We start from the raw sequence: 22,526 nt of genomic DNA, 5'->3' as shown, positions 1-22,526 counted from the left end.
ATAAAGGAGCATAGTAGTACCTTATTTACAAAGACGCTTAGCTAGAGCCTAGAGGAGTCTATTCGAATGGTTAAATGTGACAAAGGGTTGAGTCATAATTTGATAACAAATATTTAGTTTACAAAAATATATCACAAGCTAATATGACTTGCTATCATACGGTTTGATCTACTCTTTTGTAAAAAAGCTTCATAATTTAATATACCACCACAAATTATATCAATTTATAAATTTGGTTTATATGAGACATTTTTGTAAACTTAACACTTCCCTAATCTGATTAGTTCCTACTTTTTATTGATCTCCTTGACCCCTAACAACATGTGCATTTTAATAGTCTAAAGAATCCTCACTCATGCTCTCCATTATCATCATTATCGGGGTCACATGCAACAAGCTTGCAGCTTGATAGATCAATGGCTCCACTACATGTTGCCCTAATCTCTCTCTCTCTCTCTCTCACACACACACACACACTTTTTCTCTCATCGGTCTTTTTAGCTAAACCCCATATTATTTTTTGTTTTTTGAAACAGAAACCTCCATTCTATATTTCATAAAAAACTAATCATTACACAGTTTTTCCTTCAATACAAAAGTATATATGCACAAAGGCCTTTCTTCTATCCAAATCTTCTCTTCCTTAACAGTAAGTGCTATCTTAGCTAGTGTGTGAGCTACTTTGTTACTTTCTCTATAAGTATGTTGTATTTTCCAATCTTGTCTATTGTATAAAATCTGTTTTATATCTTCAACTATCTGTCCATTCCATTCACAGTTGCTTCTTGCTTTATTTACAGATTTAATTACTGCCAGTGCATCTCCTTCAAATATGGTCTTTGTCCAGTTCAACTCAGCACACAACTTTAGGGCCCTCCACAAAGCATATAATTATGCAAGAGTTAGGTTACCGATACCTTCTATTGCCTTGCACAAGGATACAAACATTTCTCCCTCTTCATCCCTCACCACTACTCCCATACCCATTCTCTTCTTTTTTGAATCCAAAGCCGCATCTCAGTTTACTTTCACAAAACTAGCTTCTGGCATCTTCCAACTAGCCTCTCTCATCTTTTCACTATCCTGTCATTTCTCTCCATACTACTATCAACGTGCTCTTGTTTGAACTCTAAAAGGTTTTCTTGAGCTTGTATAAACAACTCGGTAGGCCCTTTGAATCTACCCTCAAACACATAAGTATTTCTTCTTAGCCAAATATTTCTCATAATTGTTGCCACAAGATCTAACTTTTCACTTTGTAACTTTTCCGCCATCAACTGCCACAGACAAAGGAAATCTCATTCATCTTGATGTCACTTTCTGTACAAAACTGGAATTCTCATCCCACATATCTGCAGTTGCACTACAACTCCATAATACAAGACAAACAAACTCCTCTTCCAGACCATACACTGGACAAAGTGAGTTTTCCACCACCTTTTGTCTTGTAGGCAAGCTATTACTCATTGCTTTCCATATAAACATTTTCACAACCTCTGGTGTGTTTAAATTCCACAAACTTCTCCAGTTACCCTTTCCAACCTTAGAATCAGATGGACCCCTTTTTCCCCTCCTCTTTCTGCACATCTCAAGGTGATATGCACTTCTCACACTATAGATCCCATTTTTTATCTTGGGAATTAGCCTAACTAATAGGAAGACCACACACAATTTCTGTTTCATCTTCCAACAAAGTATCACTTACCAACTTGTAATTCCACATACCATTCTCAATCAATTATTTCACTTTTGCATTTGAATTAAGATTCTTTATAAGAGACTGAATGCTTAATAAAGATGGCTCAAGAATCCACTTGTCTCCCCAAATACTAATTTGCTCACCATTTCAGCCCTCCAAACTAATCCCTCCTTCAGCAGCTCTAAAGAACCCCACAGACTTCTCCAGATTTTTGAAGGCCCATCATCAAGCTTGGCCTTTAATTTTTTTTTTTTCAAAGAGTTAGGCCCTTGTCCATGAGGGTCCCTCCCCAATTTTATTAATTGCTCTCACTTGTGGGGGAGGAAAATCGTGGTACAGTCAAGGACTCCGAGGACCAAAAACTCAGAGTCAAAATAAATCTCAAACAAAAACCAAAATATAAGACCAAAGACAATAACCAATGAGATACAGCACTTCGGTAGAGCACCTACAAAAAAGGTTAGTACGCATAAATTACTAAAAACATAAACTAAACCAAAACAAAAACCACTGACACGCTAACACCCGCCATTTCTACATGAACCTCTGCATCTAATCATGGGGAGACCCCATTTATCAATTCTCAGTAAGCCCCATAGCTCAGATGGCACCTTTGTCATATGAGACCATTCTGAATCACCTCCCCTTACTCCCTTCCTCGCTAACCAATCCACACGCGCACTCCCTTCCCTATATATATAAGATATTGTGAAGTTTAATTCAGGAAGCAAAGTTTGAAGCTCCTCCCAATAGTCCTCTAAATACCAAATGCCACATCGTTCACGTTGCAACCAATAAAGGAGCACCTTGGAATCAATCTCTATATCTACCGCACGAAGATTTCTTTGTATACAGTGTTTAACACCTTCCAACAAAGCTCTAAGCTCAGCACGTGAACTAGAGCCATAACCTATATTCACAGAAAAAGCAAAAATCAGAGCACCATGCATATCCCGAACCAGCTCCCGAAGGCCCTGAGTTTCCGAGGCTACTTCCGTCTGTATTTAGTTTAACTCGATCACCAATAGGCTTTTTCCATGAAACAAGTTGAATTTGGTTTGTTTGACTTGGAATGGGAGAAATCATAAGACTGTGCAAAATGTATCTATCGGTTTGAGAAATCCTCTGCACCCAAGAAATATCATGAGAAATTACGCCAATCCAATGTATGATAGAATGCCACATAGCTTGTGCCGAAACCAATCTACCTTCTATACGTGCTAGGCACCTGCGTTCCCAAAGTTTCCATATTATAATTGAAGGCAGCAATCCTAGAATAATCCCCATCTGAGATGAATTTGGCGCACGTCAAAACCAGCTAAGAGTTGTTTCACCCCCATGATCTACCAATCGACAGACCCAGTAATGAACCAAATTTTTTCCATACTGCAGCAGTAACCTCCCCAATGAATAATACATGGTTCTGATCTTCGTATTGACCTTGTCGACAACAATCACATTTTGACGTTAACAGAATCTCAACTCTTCTAACTCTGTCATCCACAGCCAAAGCTCCATGGAAGGCCTTCCACATTAATACTGAGACTTTTTTTTGCACTAATTTGCTCCAAATCCATTTGTGTCCCTCCAAAATTGCACCTCGAAACCGAATACACTCCCAAGCTGATTTAGTCACAAACTCACCACTCTTAGATTTAGTCCATATTAACACATTTGTTCTTTCCTTACATTTGCTAAGCACATTTATGATATTATCCTCAGTTTCTATTCCCACTATTCTATCTATTAAACTCATATTCCATCCATTATTGATACAAAAATCCTTCACTTTTAATAGCGGTTGCTCCTCCACCAAAAACTTATCAGCAAGAATCCCCTGATCCAACCACTTATCATATCAAAAGAATATCTACCCCTCATTTATTTTCCATTTGGAGTTATTCAAAACAAGAGGAATACAGTTTGCTATAATTCGCCAAAATCGGGACCCCTTTTGCTGGCTTGACAATATCAAAGGCCTATTCCCAATATATTTGGATTGGAAAAAATTATCCCAAAGAGAATCTTCATGCATCAGTTTCCATGCAAATTTTAAATGTAATGCTCTATGCATATCATCCAAGTTTTTAATTCCCAAACCTCCTTCTGCAGTAGGACGACATATTTGATTCCAAGTAACCCATTTTCACTTACCTCTTCCTTCGCTTTCTCCCCAAAAAAAGGAACTCAGCAATCTATTTAAAGAAGAAATTATGACTTTTGGAATCTGTAACACCGCAAAATAATGCAATACCATATTGGCAAGAACATGTCATAGTAAAATTAATCTACCACCCACGGACAATAACCTCATTTGCCAACCACTGATTTTCTTACTCAGTTTGTTAACAAGATCTTCCAAATCCTCCATTTTAAGTCTTCCCGATACATGGGAACCCCCAAATATTTGAAAGGAAAACTCCCATTAGAAAAACCAGTAATTCTCTTCATATGTTGTTTACGAGCGAAGGATATATTATTCGAAAAAAATATAGCTGTCTTTTCTCTGCTAATTGCTTGACCAAACCACATATGTCGCCGAAATTTTCAAAAGGTAGCGGATAGAATTTCGACCACCATTAGTGAATATAACGACATCAACCGCATACATAAGGTGAGATAACAAACGAGTGCAATGAGATTGTGAAAAGTGGCCAAATTTCTGCTCAACCACCTTTTGCTTAATTAGTCGAGATAACACTTCCTGCAAAATAATAAACAAATAAGGAGACAAAGGGTCCCCTTGCCTCAAGACGTGCCCACTTTTGAAAAAACCTTTAGTAGTGCCATTCAACATGATAGAAAATCAAGGAGTATAAATACATTCACGGAGCAACGCACATTCTTGTGAAGAAAAACCAAATGATCAAAGAACTTCCAACAGGAAAGCCCAATTAACACGATCATATGCCTTCCCCATATCCAATTTAAGCATCACATTCCCCCATGGACCTTCTTATGAACAGCTTGAATCATTTGCTGAGTAAGACTTATGTTTTCAAAAATACTTCTACCAGGGATAAATACGCCTTGTTCCGGAGACATCATTTTAGAAAGTAGAGGAGCTAACCAATTCACTATCACCTTTGAACAAATTTTGTAAAACACCGTACAAAGACTAATAGGTCTAAATTTATCAAACCCCGTAGGATTATCAATTTTCGGGATTAAAACCAAGTAAGATGATGAGTAAAATCTGGACAACTTACCGCCTTGACAAAATTTCGATATAGCGTCCATAACATTAGCTTTAACAATATCCCAACATTTCTTATAGAATCCTAAGCCGAAACCATCAGGACCCGATGCACTATTAGAGGGAATAGCAACCAGTGCTTGGTGAACTTCTTTAGCCGAAGGATTACTACAAATAGCATCACTATCAGCTTTTAAAATCTCAGTATGTCTGAAATATTTTTCCTGTAGTAGTACCTTTGTTGCAAGTAAATTAGGCGTGCTAAGCACTCTCCAACATTGTTTAGCATGTAGAGCTTGGTTGAAGCTTTCGAGCTCTCTAAATCTCAGGCCTCCATTAGACTTTGACATCCCTAATTGTGTCCAGCTCTTCTGGTATGTAAGGACTGTTTGTATCACTGCCTTCAAAAACACTTCCTTCCTTGAGGGAGAAATGAACTGATTTTTCCAGTTATTTATCTTATTTCACACTCTATCATTTATCCATTTAAAGGTATTATATTGAGACCTCCCCACCATTATTGGCAACCTCAAATACTTCTCACAATTATTTTGCACCCCTTCTCCAACATCCTTAACTATTTTAATTATCTCCTCTCTTTGAGTATTGGAACTGACAAACAGGGAAGTCTTATGTCTGTTTAAACTATGCTCAGAGGCTTGTTCATACAATTCAAGCACACTCTTGATCCTCTTTCATTCCTACTAGTTAGCTTGTCCAAAGACAATACAGTCATCTGCAAAGATCAAGTAAGTGCTTTTTGTACCCCTTCTAGCCACTAACACCCCTTTTAAATCCCCTCTAGCTTCTACCTGGTTAATCAAAGTACTCAACCCCTATGCACAAATAAGGAACAAATATGGAGACAAAAGGTCTCTTGCCTCAAACCACTTGTTTGTAGGATTGTAGCTCCTAGTTTCCCATTCACCAAAATTGCATATGACACAGATGACACACAATGCATTATATCAATTTATATCAACAAATTATATCAATTTATAAATTTGGTTTATATGAGACATTTTTGTAAACTTAACACTTCCCTAATATGATTAGTCCCTACTTTTTATTGATCTCCTTGATCCCAAACAACATGTGTTTTAATAGTCTAAAGAACCCTCACTCGTGCTCTCCCACATTATCATCATTATAGCGGTCACATGCAGCAAGCTTGCAACTTGATAGATCAATGGCTCCACTACTTGTTGCCCTAATCTCTCTCTCTCTCTCTCTCTCTCTCTCTCTCTCACACACACACACACACACACACACTTTTAGTTGAACCCCTAATTAAAGTGTAGAGTTCAAGATCAAATAGTATAAGTTGTACTTGCAATTCAATCTAGCCACCAAAAATCACAACTAAGTAACCTTGGTTAAGGTGTTGAATAGACACACACACACACACACTCCAAACTAAGGGGGTTCAATTTACACCCCAATTGAGCTTCTGATTGAATGATGCAGGATAGTTATTGAGGAATCAAATTCTTTAAACTATGATTAGTTTGGTTGGGATTAAAGCTTTAATTGAATAGATCAGGTTCTAATTCTGAGACTAATAACGAATTGGTGGGACTTAAACATTTCATACAATGACTCAAGAAAACTAAGTCATGACATCCGCAAGTATATTTTTGCCAATGAAATCCATGAAAGAGTTTTTTTCTACATGACTCACCTCATAACTATGAAATCATTTTAAGGTGTTAAATCATTTTATGCCCTCAGTCATTCTTTAAAAATCATTTTTAAGGATTGTTGTGACAAATAGAGATTTTAGGATGGTCAAGAAGTAGAAAAATATAAGAATAGATTTTAGTATTCACACAAAACACCAAATTTAAGTGGATTGGCTTGAAGAAAAAGCCTATATCCACTAGCGAATACACTATTCAAAAGTGGAGTACAAAAGCGTGGTAATAAATCACTCAAACCCAAAGTCCTAATACACCCAACCCTCACAATCTCGTCGCTGAGAAACACTCAATTAGCTATGTCACCGTGTGATATCTCGTGTTCTTTGCTTTCTACTCTTTATATCTCAATTTTCAAATGCTTGCTTTTATAGATGAGATTTGCAAAATTTAGACATGAGGATAGACAAATAAAGTCTTCCACCTAGGGGACATGCGGATAGACAAATCAATTGGCTTTCTCTTTTGGGTTGCAAAACTTGCTTGCATTTAATGCGTGCAAAGAAAAAATGGCTTTCCCTTTAACATAGGAAGACAAGCCACTTGTTACATCCTTTCTACTGTGAATTCTCAATTCTCTTTCTAACAAGAGCTTTAAGATAAGCATAGGTAAAAGTGATGAATCAACATTACATGCACGTGGAAGAGTCTTGGTGAGACTAGAGTTCACAAAACCTAGGTTTCATGTATAATTCTAGTGTCTTTAATCAACAAATAAAAGAACACCCACATATGGTCCCCCAAAGTTCCCACCCTCTCTCTATAGTCTTCCCTCACTACCCAGTGTCTTCTCACTCCTTCATGGAGTACCTCTTATCCTCCTAAGACAAAGCCCTAATACATAACTCTAGAAGGAATTCCAACTGAATGGAAATGGACTCACTGATTTCACAAACAGAAGAACTCTCTTGGCAAGACCTGAACCTAGAACCTGCAGTTGAAGTGGTGTAAAAAATCTCAGAGCTTGCACTGGTTGGATGCTTAGTAGCTGCTCATCCACTGAACAAATTCGCAATACATGCAAGCATCAAAGCAGCATGGAACTTCATACAAAAATTTTAATAGAAGATCTAGAAGCTAATATGTTCCTATTCACTTTGCAGTCTCCTCCTGACAAATACAGAGTCCTAAGTTAAGCCACATGGAACTTCAAAAGCCATCTACTCATCCTCAAAACTTGGTCCCCAAGCTCAACATTGCAAGAAATATGCCTGATTTGTACTACATCTCTAATGCAGATACATGGTCTCCCACTCGACCACATGACCCATGACAATGCTACAAATATTGGGAAAGCATTGGAAACTTTATTGGAGGTAGACTAAGATACAAAATATGGAATAACATGCAGAAAATATATTAGAATCAAGATTGAAATTGACATCACACACCCTCTGTAACAAGCTTTCATTCTTCCTAGAGCTTTTAACAAAAACGCATGGGAAAACTCAGTGATCGGAAATATTCAAGTGATGAACTCAATGACCTTCACCTGCAGAAACAGACAAGAAAATGCTAGAATTGCTCTAAAAAATCCACTTCCTGTCTAGCAATCGGGAATCTCCCAACTATCATCAACTCCGATGGAATTCCCGGCAATAAGTGGCAACAATTTACAGCTCTGCAATATCTACTCTACAGAAATAAATTCCTCAGCACCTAACAATACAAACCCGATCAGAGCAGGAATAAATTTCTTCATAGTAAAGTCTCTCCCATCAGTCAAGCCAAGCTCAAATTTCGCATCAATGGGGGCTAATTACTTCGTCCCCTCTCTGACTGATTCGACGCAACAGGATAAGGATTACACCCAATCCTCTGTACGAAAGAAACTCATATGGCAAGCTCAATGGAAGCAACTACACACAACAGGGCTTGGTAATTAGGTGCAACAAACCCAATTCAGCCCAAAACAATAAGCCCAACTCTCTCTTTTCACAGCTTATTTTTCAAGGCCCTTCTTTAAACAAACATGTCCTCATCCCAAGCCGTGCAACCTAAGTCTATCTAGCCCACTAAGCCCAACAACTCAAGGCTCATATGATGATGTGTTAATTTCAAACAATCCAAAAAGAACCCAATGAAGAAGTGAACTCGGCTCCATCCAAATCTGAACACATTGTTAAAAGGTTGTGCACTCCCCCTCTTATGCTGAAAATATCTACAAGTGTACAAAATCATAATAACTAGTAAAGTATTTTAAAAAAAATGGATGGCAAACTCACATAAATTAATTATGCAATTGATGACTGAAATTTACTAAATTAATTACTATTTGAAAAATTGAAATTTAAAGAATAGAATATCTAAATTAACTTGAAGAAAAGAGCATTAAAATTAAGATTTTAAAGATAATAAGAATAGATCTAGAGTGTTTGATTTCACCTAGTGAATCCCACACAATTTATGAAAATCCATTAACTATTCAATATTTTCTCTTGAATAATCTAAAAATATCTCCAATTAAAAATCCATATCTCGATGTGAATTTAACTAATTGGAGACTTATTAAGTTCTTTGAATTTTTCTTGAAAATCACACTAATTACAGTAAAGTATCTTTACTTTCGCATCATAACTTGCTCCATAAAACATATCTTCAGGGAAGGAAATCAAGTGGCAAATTGGTTAGCTAAACAAGGGGCGGCAAAGGCTAATCTGGTTTGGAATAGATTGGGGGATTCTCTTCGCAGGTTGAAAGGTCTTATTCGTATAAATTATTTTGGGTTACCTTCATTACATTTTTACTAGTTTTTTGTTGCTTTCCAGATTATTCACTTTTTTGTTTGGATCTGAATTTTAATGTTAGGCTGTTTTTTAAGTTTGATACATAGGACATTTTCTTCTTTGAATATCTGTAAATCCCATGGGTCTTGATCTGTTATCACGGTTTTTCTTCGCTATAAGTGAGCGCAATTAATAAAATTGGAGTACCGTCCTCTTTTCAAAAAAAAAAAACTCTACTTTTGCTCAACTAATGGTACTTAATCCTAGAGCTCTAATCACAAATCACATATCGTTCTCATTGCAATTCAATAGATTGAATAATAATTAGCTAAAAAATTACAAGCATTATGAATAAGGAATAAATACTCAATCATGGAAATATTGAAAATAAAATAACTCAGAATGTAAATTGTGTGTTTAATGCTAGACTACATCAAAGCTCTAGAAAATAAAATTATCTCATAATGAAATTGAAAAGAAAAAGAATAAAACTATTATTCTTCGTTGGAATCGATTGATGAAACATGCAACTCGTGCTACTGCTCCCCAGATCAGCCTCCTTGAAAGAAACTTAAGGAATAATCTCTAGAATATTGGACTCTAAAAACTCAGACTCTCCCCTATTCATCCCATAAGTTAGGATTAAATAGATGTCACTATTCAAAACTGGAAACAAGATAAATGAGGCTAAAATCAAGCCTAAAGTTCTGGAAAATAGTTTCTAAAGACAAATATTAACATAAAAGAAAATTATGCCAAGAATAACGGGAGTATCTAAAATAGAAGATTCAGTAATAAACAGCTTGATTTGTGGAGTTTAGGAAGATTTGGTGATCAGCAAATTGATTGAGGAACTCGGAAGGGTCCCACCGGGTAGATGCCATGTGCGCTGAATATAACTGGTCTCCTCGTCCAATGGCCAAGATGTAAGGTTCCTGAACGAGATGAAAAACTCATCTCGCCAACTAACCGAGCGGTAAATCTACTTGTCTTGGCTAGTTGTTGCCCACAATGTCATTTAGGTTGTCTTTTAAATTGGTCGTTTAGACTGGTCGTCCAATCTAACTGCCCTGAGCCTTATCGCCAAGTTTTCTCACCCAGGAGGTAAAATATCTCACTCATCGCCTAACTCTTGTCGTCATTGGGTCTCCTCGCCTAAATCTCATCGACTCTCTTCAGATCTCGTCGCCTTTCGTCGGTCTGGATCCGTAGTCTCTTCTTTTGTACCAAAATGCTCTCATTTCGCATTAAATCTTCTCATTCCTTCAAATCCAAGAAAATAAAGAAAAATATATAGAAATAAAATAAAACCAATAGAATTGACAGAAAATTGACATTTTTCATAAATAAAAGAGTAATAAAAATCACATAAAAATCACACTTATCACCCCTTACTCCAGAAGAATTTCAACCCTTGAAAAGGAAGCCACAAATCACTCAGTCCACAAGTGCGGTCAAAGCCTTATCTTACTTGAGATGTAATTAGGTTCACCAAGAAAAATTAAAAAACCTAGTGAGTAAGCTCGGTCAAAGCCTTATCATAAGGAGTTTCTGGAAAATCCAAGAAAGCTGAAGAGGCAAGCTCTAAACTACCTCCACCAGCTACACAAAGACAACGGTATGGAATTGTAGGGGACTCGCCTGACCCAAAGCAATCAGAAATTTAAGGGCCAATATTAGGAAATATAACTCGGACACCAACTTTTTATCGGAAGCCATGGTGGCTATAGAATGCACCGTATCTATTATGAATAGTCTTGGTTTTCACCATTTTGTAAATTTTCCATTCTCAAGGAAAAAAAATAGGCATTTTGCTTTTATGGCATCTGGGAGTAGATGTAGAACCTATTAATATTGATATGAATGCAATCTCTGTTTTGATTTCCTCAGATACTCCTTATCATTATTGCTTAGTTACATATGTATATACTCCCGCTCAATGGCACTTCAAAGAAAGTTTCTGGAAACAATGGATTCAATATCTCGAGCACTCCTAGGTCCATGTTGCTGTATAGGTGACTTCAATGGTTTGTTAAACCAATCTGAAAAATTTGGTGGATGCCCAGTTAGGTTCTCCTCTATTGGAAGATTGAAAACTCTTATGGAAACTCATGGCCTAATTGATATAGGTTTCACACGCCCTTCATTCATATGGACTAATAACAAACAAAGTTGTGCACTTATCAGAGAAAGACTGGATTGTGGGATAGCCAACCAGCAATGGAGGCTCCCCATCTTTCCAGAACCAAGCAAGAGAAAAAAAGCTTTAATACAATCTCCAAGAACAACTAAAGCATGAAGAATTCATGCAACTAAAGCATGAAGAATTCATGGGCGCAAAAAATCCATAATCGCATGGCTAACATCTTCGGACCTCAACACCATGTTTTATCACCTCTCAACAACTATCAAGAGGCGAAGTAATGTGATTGACTCCATCCAACTGGGCATAGGTAATTAGACAATGGACCAATCTATTATTGAGTCTTCTTTCATTAATTATTTCCGGTCCATATACACATCCTCAACTCAATCTTTTTCGGGACTTCTCAAAAATCTTTTTGAAAAGCAAGTAACAAATCAAGACAATGCCTACTTTAGTGCTATGCCAAATGGAAATATTTGTTGCTTTACGACAAATTCCAAACCAAAAAGCACCAGGGCCAGATGGTATGAATGCTCTTTTTTATATACATTATTGGATTATCATCAAAAGAGAAGTAATTGTTGTCGTACAAAATTTCTTCCAGAATGGTAAAGTCCTAAGACAGATGAATCACACAAATATTGCTATGATCCCAAATATTCCCAACCCAAGTTAACCCCATCATTACCGCCCAATCAGCTTAACGAATATCATTTATAAAATCATCACCAAAATCCTGGCCAATCATCTCAAAACCACTTTGCCCACTCCAAACTGCTTTTATTCCCAATTGTAATATCAAAGAAAACACAATGATTGCACGTGAGCTGTTCCACAACCTAAGGAAAAAATAGGGGAGAAAATGACTAATGGCAATAAAGCTTGATATGGAAAAGAAAAAACTTTTGACTACATAGAGTGGGATATTTTGTTCACAATAATGAAAGTTTTGGGATATCGTAGTGGTTGGATCAATCTGATTAAATAATGTGTCATAACATCTTTCTCAATCCTTATTAATGGAGCACCTAGGGGTTTCTTCAATGCACAAAGGGGACTTAGACAAGATGATCTCATCTCACATTTCTTTTTTATTTTGAGTATGAAGGTGATATCTAGACTAATAGCCAGATCATAAGTCCAAGGTAATTTTGAAGGAGTTCGGCTAAGTAGAAACATCCCTCCAATTTCACATTTACTATTTGCAGATGATTTAATCATTTCATGAAAGCAAATGAAAGGCACGCTCAAGCAATTTTTGAAAGTCTAGAAAAATATCAAGATTGGTTAGGATAAAGAATAAATCACAACAAGTCATCAATATTCATCGCATGGAATACCAATCTCACAACCAAAGCAGCAATCAATCAGATAATGCCATACAAGTCATCCTCATTCAAGATGAGGTATCTAGACCTTCCAACATCGTTCAGCAGAGCAAAAAACAAGAATTATAAAGAATTACTAGAGAGAATCAACAAAAAACTAGAGGGTTGGAAATATAAGCTTCTTTCACAAGCATGGCAGACCATGCTAATCAAAACAGTGGCAAGCACTATTCCTTCATATTGAATGTCGTTGCTTCTACTACTGAAATCAATTTGCAAGTCTTTAAATGGCAGCTTTAAAAATTTCCGGTGGGGCTTCTCCAACGACTAAAAAAAAAAATTGACCTTGAAGTCATGGAAGTCAATATGCCAACCTAAAATTTCAGGCAGACTTGGCTTAAGAATAATGAAAAATATGAATTTAGCTTTGTTAGCAAAAAAAAAAAAAAGAAGGATGGGAAATGAGTCAACCTAATTTAGGCATTTGGCATTCGCTCCTCTCAACAAAATACCTCAAAGCCACAAGTTTTTGAAATGTTAATCAAGATATCATATTCATGGCTATAGAAGGAAATTCTCAAGATAAGAGAGCTATTTTCAAAAGGTAAATGCTATCAAATCTTTAACAGATTATTAGTCAATGTATGATCAGAGCCTTGGATCCCCACAATGGAAAACTTTAAACCAAGGCCTCTCCACGAAATGAATAAGGTACAACTCCTCTTGAAGGTCTCTAATTTAATTATACAAAATCCTCTTTCATGGAATACTCTGAAAATGCAAATACTGTTTGAATAAGATAGCATTACAGAAATCTAAAAAATTCATTTCTCCCAAAATAATGAAAGATAGGATTTACTGATTTGGACTCCGAACCACAATGGGAAATCTTCTGTGAAAACTGCCTACTATATAGTGGCAAAAAATTCCAGTACACCATTGCAAAATTTTCCAAGCCCATTATTGTAGAAACTTTGGAAGTTGAAAATTTATGATCATCATAAGTTACTACTTTGAATAATCATATAGAATATACTTCCCACCAGACCAAGACTAAGCAATGTTATTCCAAACTTTCTACGTGGAAATTGTCCGTTGTATAAAGAAGACAAAATAATGATCCATCTCTTCATAGGACACATTCACTCGGATACTATGGAGTCAAAGCAGCTAGCCTTTCAACCTTGCATCATTGCCGATTAACTCAATGTCAGATTGGATCTTAATAATAATAAATCCTGAGCCAATTTGGGATTGAATGCTTCAGAGAAACATTCCTTCCAAATTTTCGTAGTGTTAACGCTAGATTTTATTTGGAGGCAGCGAAATGAAATTGTCCACAATCATGCAAATCTTTTTTTAAGGATTGCAAAAGTCTAGCTGTAAAAGTCTTACCAAGCTTATAAACAAGCATGAGAGGAAAAATTAAAATTCAATTCAAGATTAAACTCGCTACCACCTCCTTGGAACCATTGAAGTTTTTCCTTTGACGTATCAGTGAGAGACTCATTCTCAACATCATCAGTAGCATGCCGCGACTCTAAAGGTAAGATCCTAGAAATATAGGCCTAAAAAATTTAATCCGCAAATCCAGTCATAGGCAAAGCCTCAGCTGCTCTTCTAGCATCACAATTTGCAAACTACCTTCAAAGAAGTCCATCCATTCTGGTAGGAAATGCTCAAGTTGTTATAAAAGTCATTGAAAAAGAGAACCCTTGATCACCAATATGACAATTAGCCCCAATCATTGATAATATCTGCCAAAATCTGCACCCTTGAGAAGATTGCAGAGTTAATAAATTTTATTGATATCAAAATCAATGTGCGCACTCAGTGGCGTAATGGACAACAATCAATTTAGCTTTTGGTTGTATACCTTTATATAATCTTCTTAGATGTATTTTGTATATTGACAGTAGAAAGAACCCTCTATGAGACAATATGTACTTCATATTACTATTTCTATTAATATTAAGCATGCCTGATTAGAAAAAATAAATAAATAAAGAAGAAGGAAGACAAGTCACTTTACGTGCAAGGATTATGTCACCAACTCAACTCCCTTTAAAGAACTTATTTCCAATCCTCCCAACGTAACAATATCCTCAATATTTCTATTTCATTAACAGCATCAGCGGTGTAAAATTTAACCATAAAATCGAAAAATTGGATTGGACCTGCCCAAACTAGTGGAACCGGTCTGGTTTTGGACCAATTCGTTAGTTCCAAAACCGATCAATACCTATCCGATTTCGGTTCTATGATTTTTAGGACCCGACCGGTTCACTTTTTTATATATTTTAAATTAATTTTTTTAATATTATATATAATATTTTTAATATTATATATAATTTATATATATAATTATATAAATTATAATTATATATAAGATAATGTTATTATAATTTATAACATAAAATCTTAATCTTAAACATTAAAATTTATTTGATCATATGCTTTAAACATAAAATATATATATTAATAACATTTTATGGCCTAACAAATTTGCATTTTATTAAAACCGGAAAGCTGGACCGAACTGGACCGAAATCAGTCAAACCGGAGGTATCAATTTAGGAGGTTAACCGGTGTGTAATCGGTTTTCAAAAATGCAAAATCCGGTTCAGTCCCAAAATTTTATCCAAAACCGAACCGAACTGGACCGGTTATACCCTTAAATAGCATGTAAACAACTCTCATTCATCATCTCTTAATAAGGCTCCAAGAAGTGATTAAGATCACAAAACAATGCACAATCTATATTCAAGAAGTGATTAGACTTATATTAAAATTCTAACAGTTTATATATGATTAATGAATATTAAATAATTTCATTGTCTATAGACTTTTTATACTTGCTTGCAACTTAGGTATCTTAAAAGAAAATTACCTAATTACTTTAATTAGGTGTAAATAGTAGAGTATATATCTACATATAATACCATATATTATCATATGATATATTACTTAATTGATAGCATATATTATTTTACATTTTATAAAGTCAATGTGATAGATTAGATGAAAATTACATAATTAACTTATACAACTACTATATAAAATAATATATTATATATAAAAAAATATTTAAATATTTTAAATATTTAAATATTTCATCTAATCTATATAATTATATATATTATCATATGATTTATACAACATTTCAGTCCGATCCGGTCCAAAAAAACCACAACCCAGGACCAGACCGAAAATCGAATTTCTCAGATACCATGGACCAAGACGGACCAAGACCGAAAAATATTCACTCCTAATTAAACATTTTAAGTAATTTTATAGATCACCACTGGAAATCACTTAAAATGTTACACGTCAAGTACAGGAGGTCACAAAATCCACGGTGAAAAAGGGTAGTTATTATCACTCCAAAAATGGCTATGATAAGTCTTAGTCTTACCAAATTGGAAAAAGAATGTCAATTCATGTGACTCTGGTTCTTGGCATAGTTCAGCACCTACAATAGAAGTCAATGGCTACCCACTGTACTCCACCTAGGCCATGATAAAGATTTGAACAAAAAAAAAAAAAAGAGAGAGAGAGAGAGAGAGATCAACAATGCATATGATAATCTCCATCCCATTTCCTTCCCAGTAACCTCCCTTTCTCTACCCCTCGGCATTGTACATGGGGCTTGGAGCTGCACAACCACATGAGCCCAACTGCCTCGTAAGGACCATATGGGGTGTAAAAGAAATTAGAAAGATTCTGATAGCTTCATAATCAACTAAGAGCACCTGAAACCTGTAATATATAGAATCAACAACGAAGTTATAACAATTGAAAAGAGAGCAATTGACAGAATTAGAAGCAGACCATTGAAGTTTCTTTAGATGACAAGCGAGTAGGACACATTCAATTAATATGTAAGGGCAGAGATGGTGAGCAGATCTGCTGAAAAATTACTCAGTCAGTATACAATTTATGCTCCATTTGGTTTTTTTAGGCCTTTTTTTTTTTTTTTTTTTTTTTTGAACTTTTGGCATTTTTGGATTAACCTTTGAAATTCTTGGCAACCACACAAATTATTTTTTCCCGGATAACTTTTTTGTTTGGATAAACAGAAAAGGTATTCTGGAAACCTGTTATGTAATGAGAGTGGAAATACCATTTGGTCTGAAGCCTATATTTTCCTGGATATTCTATGATACAGCTTAGAGACGATCAAATGTTTATAGATCAGCCATACATCAGAAATTGGTAGCCCATGGAGACTATATGTTTCTGTAGAAGCTAATTATTTAGGTTGTTACCTAAGCAGTGGCGCTGGCAGGGACAGAATTTTCATATCTATCAACCTGTCATTTATCTCTATGACCTTAAATTGAGATATTTCAGATTGAAACCTGTGATAATGGAACTTATTGATCACTGGAAAACTACATGAATGAAAGCCAGAACTGACACTGTAACAAGATTTATTAAATGGTACTAGTTTCCACAAGGCTGTCTCATTCCAAAATGATATATTAAAACACCCAAGTAATTTGTATATACAATACACTTATACATATATGCATGTGTGTGTGTGTGTGTGTGAGAGTTCTTACTTATCAAAAACATATATGCATATATGAAGTCTTGATTCCTTGCCATTCTATGTAGTCAATCTTATCAAATAGATCATCCTACACTAACACCTTGTATGTATTAACTACAAGTAAAATCAGGCGCTAATTTCACTGATTCCAATTTGCGTTGTTGTAAGAAGTTGAGTTCAAAAAAAGATTCGTTTGTTTCAACAAAAAATTAGAAAAATAGGAAAATAAATTCAGATGAAGTATTTTCTGGAAACGTTACTGATTTTCTGATGTTTGGTTGACATCTGGAAAATGATATGAAAAAGAGTACTTTCTGGTGTTTGGTTGCATGCACTGAAAATAATGACTACATATATGACTATTTTATGCATAATATTAATATACTCTAGAAAAATAGAAAATCAATTTAATAATTTTTAAGTTTATTTGTAACGATAAAAAATTTCAGCAAAAGATTCTCTCTTTCATTTGAGCAAAAAGAAGACGTCTATTTATAGCTTGAATGAAGAAAAACTTATAAACAAAGGGGAGGAAAATGACTTGCTACCCTAGAGAGAGGCAAGTCATTTTTCACCTCATGCACATCATTTTCCCATTGATGCCATTTTCTATTAACCGCTGTTTTCTGTTTCCAAATAGTCCGATAGATGAAAATGTTTGCCCTGAAAATTTTCAGCTGAAACAAACACAACCTAAATAAAAATGAACCGAACCATATAAAGGATTAAACATTCAGACCCATTGCAAACTTATAAAAGACTTTAACCTGCAAAAATAAAACTCCAAAGGACAAAAAGCCTTGACTCAGGATAGCAAATTCATTTTGAAGGCATTCATGTGTTTGATCCTGTTTTTCCATTCTTCATCGGATTGCTCTTGCTCGGGTAATCATAGTTTTGGAAGTAGCAATGTGCATGAGTGTATTCTACACAGTTAAAGGTTTAATGGATTCCACAGTAGGGCATGTAGCAGAACTAAGAATTTGATATTGCAAGCATTATCGTGGAGGACAGAAGAGAAGAAAAAAGAAAAATCCTGGCTTGGAATTGGAAGAGTTTTTAGCAGATTTGTTAATCAGCTAGAAAGTCAAGGAATAAATCTAATTTCTCATAAAAGTTAGTGATAAACATTATAAGATACAGCCCTAAAACTGCAGTGAAATTATTTATGCTCATGATATCTTGATAAAAATAAAGAACAATATCTTAAAGTGGCAATAGCTCTTAGGCCACATTCTTGTAAGAGCATCATGAGAGCGACTTTTTTCTTTCACTTTTGAATTGTTAATTTTATTTACCAGAACTATTGAACCTAATCTAGTCTGCATATGGGTGCTTTTAGGACAAACAGGTACTCGTGTGGCTGTTGTGAGCATATGAGATGGTGGTCAATAAAATCCCGGATTTCTTAGGAGAGAGAAATTCTTGCAATTTATAGTGATTCCAAGGATTGTAAACTTGATTACTCTATTTAGAGTATAGGTCCAGGTGTGGCATGAGTTTTCTATGGATCGTTGACTCTAATATCATTTGTAATAACCCAAGGAAAGCCTAGGCCTGGTTTGGATAGAGAGATGCTTCCATCTCATCTCATCTCATCTCATCTCAATATCTAAACAATACAAACTGTCAAACACAAATATTTTTCAATTTCAAATCTTCAACTTTTTCATCTAATCATTACCTAATTATTACAACTTTTCAAAGCTTCCAAACAAAACACAAAAAACAATTCAATTTTTTCAAATTTCAAAACAAAAATAATATTAAAAAGTTATATTCTAACAATATTTTAACTTTATAATATTTTTACTCAATTTTTTGTCTCTCCTTTCCCAAAAACCCCATAAAACATTTTAACCCAAACCATTTATAACTCATCTCATCTTAACTCAAATATTATCACTACTATTCACAAATAATCTCAACTCATCTCATCTGAACTCACTATCCAAACCAGGCCTAAACAACTAGGCCTATGCTCTAAACAAACTAGTCAAGGTTACAATTGAAGCTCCTTAGAACTATTATAAATCACAAAAACTTCTCCCTCCCAGATAATGTAGATTTCATAAATCACCCTCTCAAGCTAAATTCAGTATATTACAACTACCATTTATGAAGAAAAATACAGCAACAAATTCTCCTGAACTTTAGATGGCCACTAAGGAGAATAAATTATATTCTGGACTTTGATCCCAAAAAGGAATGGGATGCTGCAATATGCTCAAACACAATTAAAACAGAAGTACATGAAGATTTACATTGAGACTAGAGTACTGCAGTATGCAGCTCCAAAAAAAGATTATCTGAAGTCCAATTATTACAAACAACGTATTATAACTAGGATATAGTTGTGCCAACTGGTGAATTGTCATCATTTGCATGTAAGCTTAAAGATTATATTCAATGTGATTTTTACAAGCTTACTTTTAACTGTCTCTTTCAGAGAGCTTTTATGCTTACTAATTTAGAGCATTTGTTTCAAATGCCTTGAGTGTTTGAAAGTCAACATTACCATAGAATACAAAAGAAGAATTATTGAGTGGAGAAAAATTATAGGGCCAGGACCTGTACCTTGGTATATGCTGCCGAACTGTTTGTCTGTTTCATTAATTGGGTTTGTGTCCACTGAACTTGAACTTTAGTACCAACTGCTTTTTACTGAGTGCATTTACAGTCACAGGTTCACAATCATCCCTTTGAAGCCTCTTGTCCAAGCACTCATTTGTCAGCTCAGATTCACAATTATTCTCAGCATCATTTCCTTCACTCCCATGTTCCAGAGGTTTTTCTGAACCACATCCCAATATTCTGTTAATTCTGTAAAGATCCTGCAAAGTACAATTATTTGCCACAGCTAAAATATCCACCATCGACCGTTTCTTACGTTTCCCTTTACGCCTTTTTAGCTTATGCATCAACATCTTTGTGAAAGTCTGTGATTGACTATTCTGATCAACATCAAGGTGCAAACTAGGCATTGTAATTGAAGGTTGAACTTTGGAAACTATGACAGAAGAAGCAAGATCAGAAGTAATGTGGTTGCTCTCTTCAAGCTTACAGCTACTAGAAAGGGATAAATGGCAATCCTGGCTGGAAAGTTTTGATATTTCTTCATAAGAGTATGAATCACACTCATATTTGAAATGTTTCTCCTGCCCAACAAAATCTTGTACTTTATCGTCAAAGGAATTATCCTTTTCATTATCTTTTCCAGAAGACTTGAAACTTGCACCCTGTCTGAGTGATAGAATGGCAGAACCTCGGGGTTCAAAGGGTGGTAAAACATTGTGGATACCGTGTTTAAAACAGATTTGCAAGTATTTCTCCGGAAATGGCCAACTACAATAGATATCATTTTGACGAGATGCAAGAGCATACTGCCTGCAGTACAGAAAGTTACCAGCAAGATCTCAGTCCATTCTTGGACAAATAGCTTAAGTTGAACAAATCAAACTGAATAATTCATCATAAAAATGATCAAGGTGAGATTGCGTAAGAAGTACTGAAAAGAAAAGGAAATCAAATCTCAAAAACTAGTAAAAGCTGGACATATAAGAATTGTAAAAGAACAAATGAAAAGGGGTAATAAGAGGATAATTTCTGATAGAAATACCATACCAGAAGAAAACAGACCAAAACATAAAAAAGCTGGCAATTCAAACACATGCCAAAGTTGATAAAGAAACGGATTACAAGATTTGAACAAGATTCAGTTTAATCTTTAATTATGTCAAGGTATGCTCATCCTTTTATTCCAATCATCCCATGCGAAACATAAATTATAACTGTTTCTACAATCAGATTCTCGAAATATTATTAACTCAAAGGAAAATAAGTTTCATTTGCTCACTGAAGAAATATCATCCAGTTTCAACAAACGCGGTGCATGTGATCAAGTGCAATATCGAAGATCATGCAATGCTGGTACATAAAATACTAAGAAAAGTAACTCATAAAAGACTAGAAACACCAATATTCAAAGCCAATGTAGGCAAAATGAAATCACCTTATGGAGAAGGACTGAATATCTCTTTCCAAGCTCTTGTCGTCGAGACAGTTTTTTTGCTGCAGAGAATGCGAAGTCTCAGGCGGATTTTGCTGCTGAGGCAGCATTGTAAGAACTGAACACGCTCAAATCACCGAATGACAAAGAATTAAAACGATAAAAAGAAAAAAATGAACCCAGGTTGGATTATAACGGCTGGAAACTATGCAAACAAGAGCGGGACCAAAAGCTGAGCTCCATAAAATTACGAAGTATTAACAGAAATTCCAGACCCCGTTAACCCAGAAAAACAGAATCAGGGACTTAGAATGTTTGGAATTGGAAGGAGGGTAGGCAAAACGAAGGGAGCCCATAAAGAAGAAAAGGAAGGAAAGGAAGGAAAATGTAACAGTTGGCTACTTGTGGGAGGCACCAAGGGGAAGGAAGAAGGAAAAAGAAAGCTTGGAATTGCAGGGAAAGATTGGTGTCATCAAGCGAAGATGTGGGGCTAAGAGGGAAAAGAAAGGTGGGGTGAGAAGGGTATAGAGACGAAGAAGCTGACGATGATGATGGCGAAGGAAAATAACAAAGTGCGAGAGAGGGAGAGTAATGGCAAGAGGGAGCAGGAGAGGCACTACTCGTTGTTTGATTTATTTATTTATATTTTCTTTTCGTTTCTTTTACTTTTACTTTTGATGAATTTTAGGCTGAGACGAATCGACACCGTCGAGAGCTGCTGAGACAGAGCAAATTTCGGTTCTCCTTTGACCTTTTGGTCCAGTGTGAAAACAATATATTTGCAAATGGGAGTGTAAATTTATGTCTTTATTAGGGGTGATTAATGGTCTGGTCAGACCGACCGTTTCGGTCCGGACCGGACCGGACCGAGACTTAGACCGGTCCGGTCCGGTCCATATTTTAGAGGACCGAAATCATTCGGTCCTGATTTCGGTCCGGTCCACGGTCCACAGTTTTTTCGGACCGGATCGGACCGAATGAAAAATTAAAAAAAAAAAAATTTATATATATTTTATATATAATAATTGTACAATTAACAATATAAATTTTTAAATATATTATTAATACTTGTTAATATTCTATAAATTAACAATATTTTATATATATCTTCATTTAACCTATCACTATTAACAATATAAAATTTTAAATATACTATTAACACTTGTTAAT

General features: G+C 35.4%; 1 protein-coding gene across 1 annotated transcript; it reads right to left on the bottom strand.

Annotated features, from left to right (window-relative positions):
- Nucleotides 1-16,072: 16,072 nt before the first annotated feature.
- LOC108987307 lies at nucleotides 16,073-21,961 on the bottom strand. The gene is made up of 3 exons (XM_018960199.2): nucleotides 21,360-21,961; nucleotides 19,925-20,734; nucleotides 16,073-16,551 (listed from the first exon to the last, which is right to left on the bottom strand). The coding sequence occupies exons 1-2, from the start codon at nucleotides 21,464-21,466 to the stop codon at nucleotides 19,960-19,962; spliced, it is 882 nt and encodes a 293-aa protein (XP_018815744.1). The 5' UTR covers nucleotides 21,467-21,961; the 3' UTR covers nucleotides 16,073-16,551; nucleotides 19,925-19,959.
- Nucleotides 21,962-22,526: the final 565 nt, after the last annotated feature.

The sequence above is a fragment of the Juglans regia genome, chromosome 7, assembly GCF_001411555.2.
Source record: "Juglans regia cultivar Chandler chromosome 7, Walnut 2.0, whole genome shotgun sequence".
In the NCBI taxonomy this organism is placed as follows: domain Eukaryota; kingdom Viridiplantae; phylum Streptophyta; class Magnoliopsida; order Fagales; family Juglandaceae; genus Juglans; species Juglans regia.
This window is presented reverse-complemented; position numbering and strand designations above follow the sequence as displayed.